This window comes from Microtus ochrogaster, chromosome 7 (assembly GCF_000317375.1).
Source record: "Microtus ochrogaster isolate Prairie Vole_2 chromosome 7, MicOch1.0, whole genome shotgun sequence".
In the NCBI taxonomy this organism is placed as follows: domain Eukaryota; kingdom Metazoa; phylum Chordata; class Mammalia; order Rodentia; family Cricetidae; genus Microtus; species Microtus ochrogaster.
Window position 1 is genome coordinate 17,066,613 of NC_022014.1, and position 14,463 is coordinate 17,081,075.

The following is a 14,463-nucleotide window of genomic DNA, read 5'->3' on the forward strand; positions in this document are numbered from 1 at the left end:
GCTAGTCCCCAGATGGCCTCAGATCAGAGTTCTGGGGCGCATATGTGGGTGGGGTGAGGACAGCGGCAGAGTGCCAAACAACCTGGAGTCTGGGGTGAGGAAACCCGCATTGGCGCTTAGAGCCCTTCGACTCTCCGAGCCTCCCATTCCTTCTGCTATGGGAGCCAGCCGTGAAAAAGTCCGCTTGCGAGTGTCACACCAAGTGTGAACAGAAAAGAGACCTTCTCCAGTGCCTCACCCAGGAGGTGAAAAACCCTCAGGAAAAGAGAGATCATGACATCATGCTTTTGGTTGTCTTTTTGTTTCCGTTTTGCTTTGTTTCGCCTCTATCTTTGGAGCCCCATGGCTATCCAGGTGGTACATAGATGCCACGGCCCCAGGTAGCATCTACACATTACTGGGCTATGATTTCGGAGTGGGAGTCACGCTGACCGGCAGAAAAGGCGGATCAGAGATGCCTTCCTCCTTTCTCCCTCTCAGCCCTGATTTCTGCTTTTTAAAATTCCCATTTCATTGTGCTGGCTTCCCTCGGCAGTTTGAAAGAACTAGAGAATAAATGAAACGAACTGAAACAAATACACAACTACTTACACAGAGGAAAGTGGACGGTCAGGCAATGCGCTCAGGTACATGATGCACTCAGGCTTGGGCGCGCTTGCGGGCTTTTAAGAGTGGAGAGTGAATAGGAAGGCAGGCAGAGCAGGCAAGGGTGCAAGCAAGGATGTAGGGGAGGTGCTCGGAGTCTTGCAGTCTCCACTGTCTCCAGCGATGCTCAGCACAGGCTGCAACCCCACACGCAGAACACAAGGGGGAGAGGCAGCTCCACTCAGAGCACAGAGGCTGACTCCACACCACCTCTCCCGTTCCGCTCCACACAAAGCCAGATCACCTAGGGCCAATGTGGTACTAATAAAGTTTTTGTTGAAAGCCTGCTGTGGACGGTTGACTCCAGGCCTGTCTGTGCCGTTTCCTCCTTTCCTGTGAAGCCATTGGCTCCAGGGACAACAAATAATAGCATGGTTTCTTTCTTCTGCTTTCTTCCCAGGGGACAGAAGGGCAGAGGCAGACTGACAGAAGAGGGCTCTTACAAAGTAAGAAGAAGGGATGTTTTGATACACAAGCCATAGAATGGGCAGCAAAGTGGGCTTGACTCTCAGTCCCTCCACAAAGGGAAATGACTTGAAACTGGATGGGAATTCGGGGCCTCCTGGTGCCGGTACCTTCCTATGGCTGGAGCTTGCTTTATTTACGTGAGTGAGGATATTTGTGTGTCATCTTTAAGCAGGCGCTCTAGATTAAAGGCTTTGAGGATCAAAGTAGCTGTGGTCAGACAAGGTCCAAGAGCCTCCTCTGAGACTAGTGGGGAGGAAGTCAGCCCACCCATGAGACTCGGGTCACGGGGAGATACGTCTCGTTAAAGTTTAAAGCAAACAAAATCGGAGTTGAAGGCACTAATTCCATACTACAAGGCAAGGATGCATTATAAACTGATTTTTTTTTTTATTATTCAAAAATTGCCAGAAGGGCAAGGCACAATTTGAAGTTGTGAATCCCACCGCTGTTTTCTCAGTGGCTGGCATTTATTGAATACCTACTGTTTATGTGGTTCATTTTTTGCTGTCACTATCCTGGGGCTAAGGTATGCGGAGGGGTGGAGAGGAGCTTGTGAGAAACCTTGGCTGTCTGTTCACACGTGGGGGGTGCAGAGAAGATGAAATTGCTCCCCGAGGGGCAGACGGGCACCTCTAGTTCCTCTCTAGTCCCAGCACTCACCTACACCCACGTGCACAGACAAGGAAAGGAGAGACAACTGGTCTGCAGGGCCTAACATCAGGCGGTTCCAGTATGGAACTGGGGCATGTCTAGTAAGGGACAGAGTCAGGGCAGGGGAACCCTTACCTTCCTCAGGACAGGCCCCAGGTCCCTACAGATAGAAGAGTCCCTGTGTCTATAGCTTTGGCAACAAAGATGAACAAATTCAGTCGTATGTCTAGTGATTCATAAATTCCTATAACCCCCTGCAAGACGCAGCCCCCAACCAACCAGGCAGGTTGTCAGTTCTCATAAGGACACAGGGTAGGAATTCACACTCTAGTAAGAATACCAGATACGTCACAAGGATAAATCCAATCAGGAAACATTAGTAGCGCAGAAGAGGGGAAGACAGGGAGTGGAGGTGGAGGTGGAGGTGGGGCAGCCAGCCAAGGCTCCTCTGGGAGGTGCCAGAGAGGAAACAGGCTGGCAGGCTCCTTCCAGACAGAGGGAAATGCAGCATGAAATGCCACAGAGCAGTTCAGCAGGGCTGGCAAATAGGAAGAGGCTCTATCGAGCCCAGTACAGCAGGTCTTGGGTGGGGTCTTAAGAGCCTTTCACCACCACCACAGGGATCCAGCCTCACTGGGCCTCAGCCCCACAGACCCTCAAACTATGGAAGTGGCCTGGGAAGAGAAGATGGCAGGAATCTGTTTGTCTGACAAGTACCAGGTGATCCTCAGTGCCCCTGTCCCTGCCCTCATCTTACTCCAGTGGATGGGGACATGGGGTTAATGACCAGAATCCCAGATTTCAGCTCATTTTTATCCCATTAACTGAGCATTTATGGTTTGGTCAAGGCTAGTGTCAAATTGCAGCAGCAGCAGGACCAGCAAAGGGAAACTCCAGGAATGAGTTAGCACAAATAACACAGAGATGTTCCAGGAGTTCCTGAAGGCCACACAGCAAATCAAGCCTACCCCAGGGTCAGCTGATTTGCAGCCGAGTCCCATGGGTCCACTCTTGCGAACAAGCTTCTGCAGTTTTACCTGGAGAGCAAGCAACAAAAGACAAAATTTTAAGAAATAACTCATTAGGAGCTGCAGAAATGCCTTATCCATTAAGAACATAGGCTGCTCTTCCAGAAGACCCAGATTCGATTCCCAGCACCCACAGGGTGGTCCACAGCTGTCTGCAACTCAAGTCCTAGGGGATCTGATGCCTTCTTGTTTCCAAGAACACTAGATATGCACATGATGCATAGACATACAGACAGGCAAAACATCCATACACATACAAATGAATGAATAAATAAATAAAGGACTCATTAAATGCACCACTTTGCCTCATTCCCCTTCCTGGTATGTCCATCATAGAGAATTGTTGCTAAAAATTCTTTGCAGAAGAAAGAAAAGAAATGAGACTCGTTGCTGTAAGGGCCGTGTACTTAGAAACCAGTCTGCAGCAGGGCCACGCTTGGGTTAACCTTTCTCACAGCAACGAGGAACCAGGAGGAGAAGTTGTACAAGGAAGCCAGAGGAGTCTGAGATAATAATTCCATCTGCATGTTAGAAAAGAATGCATTCTTTTCTAATTAGGGTGACGGCATAGCAGCCAGTATCTAGTACATGTTAAGTAGCAAATTAGCTTTGGGGCTGATGGTAGGGCCCACCCTGTCTAACTCTGCCTGCCATCCTCTTTAGAGGCCAGAAGAGACTGTACTCTGCTTTGGGGCCTCTGGGAAGTCACATTTAGGGCAGGCCCTAGGGTCCCCAAGGTCAGAAGAAAGCCCCTCCCTCTGCCTCCTGGCACCTCAGAGCAAAAACAGAGAAATTCATAAATACATCCATTTATTTGTTCTTAAGCAAATAAATAGATTTGCCGTAGCAAAACTCTGGGCTAATAGGGGTTGAATTGACTATTTTACACAAATTTATCTGGAATTTTTTTTTATTTCTTAATGTTTAGTTGTGCAGTGCACAAAAAAGACCATAATTATACACAATTAGGGCAGCCACTAAAAAACTGGGCCAAGTAGACCCACTCTGAATCTGATGTCTGTGCCCTCTGCATGTGCCCCAGAGCCAAGTAAAAGATACTGGGAATCTGACGGATGTTGCAAATGTTTAACCAACTAAATGCCACAAAAACATTTTTATGAATCAGACAATATCTCATGTTTGTGTGTAAACTACAGTATTAATTGCAAGAGATTCTTATCAGCTAAAGAGGGCCCTTAAGAAGAGCTCTGCAGGAACATTTTCTTAACCATCGTGCAGCTATGACAGTGGTATCTCTTGAAAAACACTGTCCATCTCTGACCCTTCACTCAGAGCTAGCACTGTGATGGTCTGCACTGGTGTCGGATGCAGGTCTGTGGACCGTATCTTCTAGCTCAGACTTCTGAGAGTTTGACTGTGACTGTTCTAGTTTTCAGTGGTGGGTACCATGAGCCACATAGCCCTTCTCTCTGTCTTCAGGTTCTTCTGCGAAGTGGGTCCAATGGCATTCTTGGCGTTTGACAAATCCACAAGACAGAGCCCAGTGACTTACAATGAAAGCCATCTTTAGGGTCTTTATCCTCTGGTTTTCCCATCCACCCTAAAGTGCCTCGCCTGTTTTCAAAGGTCAAGAAGACCCCCGAGGTCATCTTTGGTCTGTGAACAGGAAGCAGAAGAGAAGGTAAGTTGTGTTTGACCTTAGCCTTTCAGATCTGCAGTGCCTGAGGCAAATAACATCTTTGAGAGCTTTAAATGGTTCCCCGCCTGGAAGAGAACACTCGCATCAACAAAGCACTTTCTCCCAGCATTCATCAAGAGCGTTAATTGCTAGGTGTCTAAATTGTACAAACGCTTCATAACTTTTCCTCCTTTCTGTTGCCATTCCAAAGCCCCACCATTGCTTAGAAGGGAACTGAAAGTTCAGAAACATTTAGGCACTTTCTCCAAGGTCACAGTGCAGAAGGTGGCAGAGCAGATGGGAGAAGCAAACTGAGGTGTGTGGGGCTGTACCACGGCGCCCTGCCGTGCCATGCTTGTGAGCCTCCAATCCAATATGGAGGTGAAGGAGTGGTGAATGAGCTTCTGTGGAGGAATGGTAATAAGATCTACTCTAGGATCCATCTCTGCACATATGAGAAGGAAGCATGTCCAGACAGAAGGATACTGACTCCAGGAAAAGAAGGGGTTGACAGAGCATAGCAAAGGCAATGGTTGGTGGCTAGGAGACAGAATGTAGCAGACATTATACTCAATCGTTTCCAGCTGGGCACAGCTGAGATTAGGAGGATGCCATCAGAACTGTGACGTGGAGACCCGTTTGCCTGTTGCTGCCTTCACATCCCTGGAGCCTTGAGGTATCAATAGTAGGACATGAATTTCATTCATCTTGTTTTCTCCATACCAACACAGCATCTGGAATGGAGTTAAAGGGGAACACACTTACTAATTAGACTGATGAGTCCAAAGTTGGCGAGAAGAATCAGCGAGTCTTCTTTATAAGAACCTCTGACTGTGACCAAAGGGCAGCATGGGTATCATTTAACCCAGAGAAGGCAGGGAAAGGATCCACACATGTGACAGAATAAGACACAGAAAGAGAACGTGGCAGTGAATCCCTTCCTAAATTTGAGATGGAGAAACTGCTTTTTAAAGCCTGTGTCAGAGGTGAACATACCCAGGCTGAAGTCTCAGCTCCCATCTCACTGACTGTGTGATTTGGTCACAGCAGGTCATTGTTGCAGGCCTGTGTTCCCTCTTCAGTAGGATGAGATTAAAATCCAGAACATTCTCCTGCCAATAGTTGAGGGGGTATGTGGGACAATACAGCATCTCACACAGGTTCTGGGGCATGGAAAATTTGTACTGGTTTTGGTTCTCCTGGTTTGCAAGCCTGTGTCCTGTTGAGGCCAGGACTGTGGGCTAGCAAAGGCATAAGGCCCCTCTGTCTTTGTCATTTGCTACTAGTCGTGTCATCCTGATTGACAAACCGCCAAGGCCATGCCCCATGTGTCACCTCAGAGTGCTTTCTGGGAACCATCTCCGCAGGTCTGGCTTAGCAGGAGACCAGATGGACAGGAGGACATTGCAGACTGGCTATCAGCCTAAAAGAACATGAGCTAAGCTGCCCTTTTCTCCACCTTCTTAGGCCTGGCATGCCCTGGAGACAAGGGGCTTGGCTCTCCAAGACACTTGCCTCCGTGTGGCTCCATCCCAGCTTGGCTGAGTGACTCAGTTGGCTACTCTAACTTTCAATTCCTTTCACCCTGATGAGAATTAATCCCTGATTCAATAGAGGCCAGCGCTTGATCCCTGGAAAGGGGCAGGCAGGCAAGCCACACCTTCAGTCAGCAGGGGTCTGACTTACAAGGGATTTTCAGGAAGCAGGATGTAGGAGGCTGAGAGCCCATTCTCTCTCACCTACAGCTCCAGCTGTGATTCCATCTGGCAAACCCTGGGACAGAAGATACACACACACACACACACACACACACACACACACACACACACACTCTTCTCAAACAGAATCACACACACACACACACACACACACACACACACACACACACACACACACACACACTCTTCTCAAGCAGAATGGAATGTAGCCAGTCCTACCTGGCACCCTGCTGTCTTCCTTTGTTAAACACAAAAAGTCCTGACAGCCATATGGGGGTGGGGGTACTTGTTGCTTTTCCCCTGGGGCTATCAGAGGCTACTGATCTTTCAATCTCTAGAAGATTCTCTCAGGTCTTCTGGAGTATCCCCCTCCAACCTACCGCAGAGACCCTGTGGTTTTAAATCACTCCCTTCGTTTTCAGCATCTCTCCCATGGGGTCTCCCGTGGATATGACCTCGGAACTCAGATTGATGTAAAGAAACCTTGCCAGTCTCTCACACGCCACACACGCAGTTAAGTACCCACTTTTCTACCATTCGTGGGGGAAGGGAGTCAAGTTCTCTTTCCTCTGGGAGTGGCTTCCTACCTGGAGTAGAAGACCCCAGCAGCTCCTTAAAGAAAAAAAAAAAAGGAAAGAAAAAAAAAAAGGCTAAAAACTTTCTCCATGTCCCCAGCCCCTTGCTCCCCGCAGAAGCCTCCCTTCCCCTAAGTGCCTCCCGGGAGGCAGGCCAGGGGAACAAGATCACTCTGCGCTCACGGGTCTCCCTCTCCCCTCCGGAGGCTGGGAGCACGGAGCCCACAGAAGCCCCCGCATTCCTGCTTCTCCTGTTGGAGGCGGAGCGCAGCGTCCTCTCCTAAGCAGCAGCCGTGGCCCTCAATTGGAATTCTGTCCCCAAAAGGGGGCCGGAAAAGGAGGAGGGAAGGAGGGATGGAAGCCGGCAGCGAGAAGCCGCGGCCAGGGTCCCAGACATCCATCCCCCAGGAAGAAGCTAAGCGTGTAGGCTGCTAGGAAGCTGCACCGCGGCGCCCACCGCACTGCATCAGCGTGGCTGTGCTGACAATCCCCCCATGCTTAACACGGGGCATTATGCGCTGGTTAACAGGCTCCGAGCTGCTCAGCGACTTGTTTTAAGCATTTTCTCCCTCGCTCTCGCTTTTAATCTTGTCTCTAGTGGCGTGTGTAGGGGGGAGGACTTTATTTCCATTGGCTAAGCGCTCCCTTCCCACCCACATCCCTTCCACATCACCTTGGTGTCTCCCTAAATAAAACCAGCCCTCCTTATCGCCTGGAAAAAATCAGGAGCTAGAGTTTGAATGGGTTTTATATAAACACTCACCCCTGTCAGCGTGCGGCCAGGCTCTCAGGATAAACTCCCAGTGTCTAGCCTGATGCTTGCCCTGCAATCTCTGCCTTGAACGCCAAGGTTTAAGCAGAATCCAGAGGACTGGGAACTCTTCCCTGAGATTTGATCAACCTGAAGCCAGTTGCGGAACTGCACAGGGTCCCGATGGACCTGAAGGAGAGCCCCAGCGAGGGCAGCCTGCAACCTTCCAGCATCCAGATCTTTGCCAACACCTCTACTCTTCATGGCATTCGCCACATCTTCGTGTATGGGCCGCTGACCATCCGGCGTGTGCTTTGGGCAGTGGCCTTCGTGGGTTCCCTGGGCCTGCTGCTGGTTGAAAGCTCTGAGAGGGTGTCCTACTACTTCTCCTATCAGCACGTTACCAAGGTGGATGAGGTGGTGGCCCAGAGCCTGGTCTTCCCAGCTGTGACCCTCTGCAACCTCAATGGCTTCCGGTTCTCCAGGCTTACCACCAATGACCTGTACCACGCTGGAGAGTTGCTGGCCCTGCTGGATGTCAACTTGCAGATTCCTGACCCGCATCTGGCGGACCCCACAGTTCTGGAGGCCCTGCGACAGAAGGCCAACTTCAAACACTACAAACCCAAGCAGTTCAGCATGTTGGAGTTCCTGCACCGGGTAGGCCATGACCTGAAGGATATGATGCTCTATTGCAAGTTCAAGGGACAGGAGTGTGGACATCAAGACTTCACCACTGTGAGTACTTGGTTTTCAGTTTGTTCTTGTGCTTACTCTTCGGTAGAAGTGGCGCGCCGGTGGCCTTCTGTCTGACTTGGGGTCTCTGCCATGCGGGAGTGAGGCCAGAGACCTAGCTGAAGGCCAAAGAGTAGTTGGTGAGAGGTTGTTGGATCTGTTTGTAGATAAGGTTACCTGCCAGGTGAGTACTGCAGTCCTTTCAGATTGGAGATCTACAGGGGGCTTGCTGTTGGGGAGTGCTGAGTTGGGCTTACTCCCAGTCAGAGGAAAAAGGCCTGTGCTGTCCATTGTCCAGGGTGCTTGATGTCCGAGCTGTGTGACAGGAACAGCTTGTCATTGGTGAGACGGCATCCTCTCCTCTCTCTTTCTCTATCCCCTCTCCCTCTTTCCTTCTCTCTATGCTCGGAAGTGGCATCAGGCTCTGCATCCTGTGGGCTGGGCTGGAGCTAAAGCTGTCACAGGAGGGGGTGTGGGGCCCCAGACAGCCTGAATGACTCCCGTGGCTGTGGGAGCTCACTGAGCAGGTGATGCTGCAGAGGTGTGGAAGGCACTCTCCATCCTTTCCTTGCCTGAATTGTGTGGAGAGGAGAGGACTCCCAGAGAGGGTCCTTCTGGTCCTCCTGCAGGCAGGGCAAAGCCGTGAGCTGTCCATGGTGCTGGGGCAGAGAGGCGAGTCAGGGTAGAGGTTTCTATAGAGGGTGGGCAGAGATGACAGATGCGGCGAGGAGGTCCTGGAGACTGGCTTGTCTGTCTGGGAGCTTGAGCTTGAAACACGAAGGCTCGTTTTCTCTGTGTACAATTGCTTCCCAACGTGGGTGCAGGAGGAGGGTGTGGGGAGGGGGGCAAGCAGCTGTGGGATTGGAAAGCCTGGAGGGGAGTAAAGAGGATGTGGATTACGTTCAGGATGAGTTTGCCAGATGGGGCTGAGAGGGAAGGACGGGCTTAGATCTGTCACCCTTAGAGTCCTCAGCCCAATTCGTGGGCTGATAGGCATAACTTGGTGTAACAGGTCAGACAGTAGCTGCCAACTCTTCCACAGTGCCAGGCAAGTCTAGGGGATCAGGAATTGTGGGGTCCTCCTGCAGCCCAGCATGTCTGCTTTCCCCTACAGCTTCCTGGGGCAGGGGAAGGAGTCTTGAGCCAAAATGCAGTGACAAGTTAAGGATGGCAGGCACAGCCGTCATCAAGGGAACCGGACTGTGTCGTCAGCACTTGTCTGGGGTGCTCTGCCTCATTAAGACATTCCCTCCCTTTCCCATAGGCAGCCCTTCCCACCCCCTCTCAGAGCCACCTGCCTCTTGCTCCGAGGTTCTCTTTATGTTCCAGCCCGGCTCTGCCTTCAGCCTCTGCACTTGCTGTTGGCTGTCTCTCATTCTGGAAGCGCCCAGAGTGCCAGGGGCATTGCTTCTCACAGCCTGTGTGCTAGAGCTGTTTCCTGGGGGAGCCGTTTTGTATTATTATCCCTTTTAAACATTCCAAGGAAGGGCACAGCCAAACTGACAGCAGCGTTTGCTAAAGATGAAGCCAGTCTGAGCCGGAGAAGGAAGCGGCCAGCCCTTCTTAAAGGAGCAAAGAGGATCCTAAAATATGTCATGCACAAATGATGTCTGAGGGGCCTTGGGGAGGGATGGGGAAAATGCCTTATTCTTGGAGGCTGAAACCATCACTGTGTTCCAGCCCATGCTTTCTAGTGCCTGGCAACGCTCAGTCTCATTGCTGTACTGTGAGCTTGAACGTGCATTCCGCTCTTCCTCTGTCTGCCTGCACAAACATGGTACCCACAGACAACAGATGCAGGGTGCCTCAGGGAAGCTGTCCTGGGCAGCAGACCCTGGGACGAGTCTTTAAGCATTCTCAAAAACATCCTCATGATGGCATGGCTGACTGGTAGCTATGTTCATGCCCAAGTTCTGTTTAGAATCTCAGGCTGCTTGTCTGTATTTGGCACATCATTTGAATTGCTGGTATCCCAAGTCACCCAAAGTCAGGACTTAAATCCTTACCTGAGCTCCTGACCCTCAGAAACATTGAAGCTGCCTGCAGACAAGGTGATTCTCTGGTTAGTGGCATACATTAACTGTTAGTCTCTGCAAATCCTCAACTCTTCTATTTGAGTGCCCATCCTTGGATTGACCCCCCTGTGTGGAACATCTCCAAGAGCTAAAGAGAGGGAGCCCTTTGGTGTTCTCTTCTGTCTGCTCAGGGATGTCAGAATGGCACCCATGCTGGGTATGTGATCAGAAGCTGGTCTTCACCAATGGGTGACAACGGGCACCTATGCCAGCCTCTGTTTGGGGTAATATGATAGGGGGAACGTGTTCAAGACCCTCTGACACACATTTGTGCTCTTTGGAACTTGGGTCTAGGCAAGCTTTTCTCAGAGTCCCACATCAGCAATGAGCCTACTAAGTTAGCTGTTGGAGAAGCCTGTTCCCCAGTCCCCTCCCTCATTCTGGGATGGCCATCCCTCTCCAGTGGGCTTTCTTACAAGTGCTGCTGGGGGTTATGACACACCGGGTGCCTTCTTTCTCTAAGCACCATGCCCGACTTATTAGAGAATTTAAGTGTTGGGGATGCTCTTTTTCTGAATTTGATTTTTCTGTATAGCCCAGAGCATCATCTCCAGGACAAATGCTGTAGCACACGCTCCCTTCTTCCAAGTTCTTAGCTGGTGTGCAATGAAGTGTGTAATACCCTTTAATTAGTGAATGAGCTGTGATTCTAGCGGAGTGAAAGAAGGTTGTTCGTGGAGACTCAAAGTCCCCAGGAAGCCAGGTGTGGAATGCTGAGTGCCAAGTAAGCAGGCATGCTCTTCTGCCTATGCAGATAAACCCTGAGCCCTCTCCCTGGAGCAGTCTGACTTCAGAGAGGTCTGTGGATTTTCTTAATGGTAAACCATAAGAAAGATTTGATTCTGGGCCTTCTACTCAGAGGAGGTGACCCCAGTGACCCAGAGTAGAAAGGGGATGATGTGGTAGTTGATGGGAGTTGTGACTCTGTGAGCTGAGTCCAAGGCCAATGTGGTAGGAATGGGTTTGAAGCCCTGCACCATCCTTGTTTCTTTGTTCCCTTGCATGCTCTCTAGATGGGTACTCACTCACCTAACCTTGGCCATCTAACCCACAGTATTGTTGAAAGAAAAAGCGTATGAGGAAGTCGTGGTTTTGCCAGCTGCATACCTGTGGGCTGAGGTTCTTAGCGGGTGTTTGTAACAGGGCTTTTGTTGTCCCGCCTGCCCCCACTGTTTTCAGGCATCAGAAGGATGAGGAATTGCTGCAACCATGAGGGCAGGGAGGTGGGAGGGCCACTCCTTTCTCTGGTGGAAACTTATCCTCCAGAGAGGGAGCTGCTCGAGGGGAGGATGTCCTGTCGGAGCCTGGATCTGACTACAGCTGCTGGGCGAATTCCCATCATTTTTGATTAGCATGCGACAGAGCCTTATGTCATCTCTTTGCTTAGTCACATTCGGGTTCACCTGTGCTCAGGTCCACGAATGCGAATGACCGTTCCACTTTCACACTTAACCTGTCCATCATTAGGGGTATTATTTATGTTTTCAATGTGAGATTTCTCAGGAAAGGCTTGGCTTTCCTCCCCCCACTGAATGGATCTTACTACCCTACAGCATGCAACATTATAGAAATGGTGGAGGTGGAGGCTGAGGAAGGTTGTGTCTTTGGGATTCTTTGATGAGGCCACATAGGTCTCTAACTAAGCTAGTCTAATCACACCTCACTACACAGAAGTATGCATGGACGTGGGCTTTGAGAAACAATCTGAGCTAGGGTTCTAATTCTGTGGTGGTGGGAACTAGCATTAGTTTGCTTAGCTCTAGTTTTCCCATCTCTGAAGTAGGACCAGTAACTCCCAAGACTCAGCTGGAAGTGGAGCTTGCTCCACGTAGTACCCGAGGGACTGCTAGCTGAACTTGAGCTGGAGTCTGGATCTTAGAACTCGCCCATGACTGCAGCAGCATCAGAGCACAGGCACCCACTGTGTTATCACTGTTTCCAGGGCTCCTCATCTTGCTTGGCACCCTGAACTTGTCTCATATGCACTGGCCAGGCCTCCATGTTTCACCTCACACTTCCCAACTCGCCTCCAGGCAGCACACCCTGACATGGGTGGAGTATGCTCTGGACCACGTGTAGAGTAGCTTTGCTTGCTGTGTTCCATGTTTTTATCTGTATGGTTATCCCCTTGCCTATCAAACAGGGTCTAAGGTGCACCAACAATCCAAGAAGACCAAGTCTGTGCAATCACAGCCCACCTCTACCCCAGTCAGCCTGGGGCTACTCTCAGAACAAATTCTGCAAATATTGTGTCAAATAGAGGGTCTCACAATCCTGCTGAGACCAGGCAAATCCTCACTGGTTTAGCCGCTATCTATACCTGAATTTGCCCATAGTCCTAGTTCATGGGCCCTCCTTACTCTATATCTTTTGTACTCTACCTGGTTGTATCTTTCAATGCTATGTTACCTTCAGAATCCAGTTTGGACATAACTGCAGCCTTCTCCCTCCACAGTGCCGCCATCTAGATCCCCCTTCCTCGTCTGTCTTCTAAGCATCACATACTCTACCTGCCCTTGGTGCAGACATGGCATGATGCTTTCCTTCTGGGAGAAGCATGAAGTGTTGATGCTAAAAGGGACCTTGAAGATAAATGAATTCAATTCCTAAGTTTTTTAAATCACTGATAGTTTTTAAATTTGTTTTCAAATTGATTAAAAAATGTAGATGCTATGATGTGTAACATGATGCTATGTATTCATATATATTACTTACATGTCTAAAAAGTTTTATTAAGCAACTTAGTTCATGCATTACCATGCATACTTATCTTCTGTATGGGTGTGTGTATGTAGGTTGAGAACACGTGAAATCTAAAATCGCTCTTATTTTCAAATATATGGGATATTGTTATTAACAATAAGAGTAAGTAAGTATCTTGAACTTACTTTTCCTGAAATGCCATGTCCTTTGATCTCCAGTCTTCCTACCTGACCATTCCAGCCTCTGGTCATCATCATCTTGCTTGATGTCTTTGAATTTGATCTCTTTAAGAGATTCCACACATGGAGCTAGAGAGATGGTTCACTGGCTTAAGAGCACTGGATGATCTTCCAGAGGACCCAGATTCTATTTCCAGCAGCTGCATGGTGTTTCCAACCATCCGTAAGCCTAGTTCCAGAGGATCTGATGGATTCCTCTGGCCTCTATGGGTACCAGGCACACATGTAGTGGTAACACAGACACACATCCAGGTAAAACACTAATACACATAAAAAAAGTAGAATGATCAGGAGTTGTAGGGCATCCTCAAATACACATTGAGTTTGAGGCCAATCTTGGCTACATGTGACAATTCTACCCCTCAGTGTTTTCATTCATCTACACATTCTGAAGACCCACAGCTTCTTAGCATGCATCTCTCAAAATGTATCCTCAAAGTCTGTATTCAGTAGGCAGACAGCCGCAGATGAAAGGCTCATATGGAGTAGAATGCACGTCTTTCAGCCTCTCTCTTCCATACATGTATCTGGAATTTGGTTTGATCTGGTGGAGCGAGTACTTATTAGTACTCTTATGCTCCCTGGTTATAAAAACAATCCACAGCCACTGAAGAAAAATTGACAATCAAGAGAAATAAGGGGGAGGAAGGAATGGAAATTGCCACTTGCAATGTTCTGGTATTTTTGAGGATATTTCCTTTCAGCCACATGATTTGTATGAATGTGTGTTTCTCTGGGCTGGTATCATAGCTTCTGTGTATATGGTGCAACGTGTGCTGTGTGGTATGTACCCAATTAATGTCAGTGTCTTATATTTTAATGTCACGGTGAACTTCAATTACTCTCCTTTGATGGCAATGTATTGCTATTATCATGCATTTTATGGTGTGTTGTCTTGGTCCCATTGTTTACTAAGTGCTTTCTGGCCTAGACTGGAGACCTGTTCTTGCACACTGAGTCAGAGTTCCTGAATGAAACCCACCCCAATCCTCAGTGAGCCCCAGTTCTGCTCTCCTTATACAGCTGTCTACACTGCAGGCCTCAGCCCACAGGTGTAAGTTCTGGGTCTCTGCCACCTGTGCAGGCTGGACTTTACATCAAAATGATCTAACACAGCAGTAATACAAATTAGATGATCTCAAATATCCCTAGGAGGCTCAGCACCTGTGAGCCTTTAGCATGCCCTGGAGAGCAAGCTGGGCTGTGCTGGCCATGAGGTCTCTGTGATGCCGACCT

At 49.3% G+C, this 14,463-nt stretch overlaps 1 protein-coding gene and 1 long non-coding RNA gene across 2 annotated transcripts in view; one reads left to right on the plus strand and one right to left on the minus strand.

The window, feature by feature from the left end:
* Positions 1 to 2,921: 2,921 nt before the first annotated feature.
* Positions 2,922 to 7,565, minus strand: LOC113456337. Its single transcript, XR_003377157.1, has 3 exons — positions 7,488 to 7,565; positions 6,737 to 6,761; positions 2,922 to 5,165 (listed from the first exon to the last, which is right to left on the minus strand). It is a non-coding gene; the product is annotated as an uncharacterized LOC113456337 (long non-coding RNA).
* The window catches only part of Asic2 (acid sensing ion channel subunit 2), a 1,090,353-nt gene continuing 1,082,695 nt past the window's right edge, over positions 6,806 to 14,463 (plus strand). Inside the window, exon 1 of the mRNA XM_005349398.2 lies at positions 6,806 to 8,213. Coding sequence (XP_005349455.1) covers positions 7,659 to 8,213 — 555 coding nt within the window. The 5' untranslated portion in view covers positions 6,806 to 7,658. The remainder of the gene's footprint in view (positions 8,214 to 14,463) is intronic.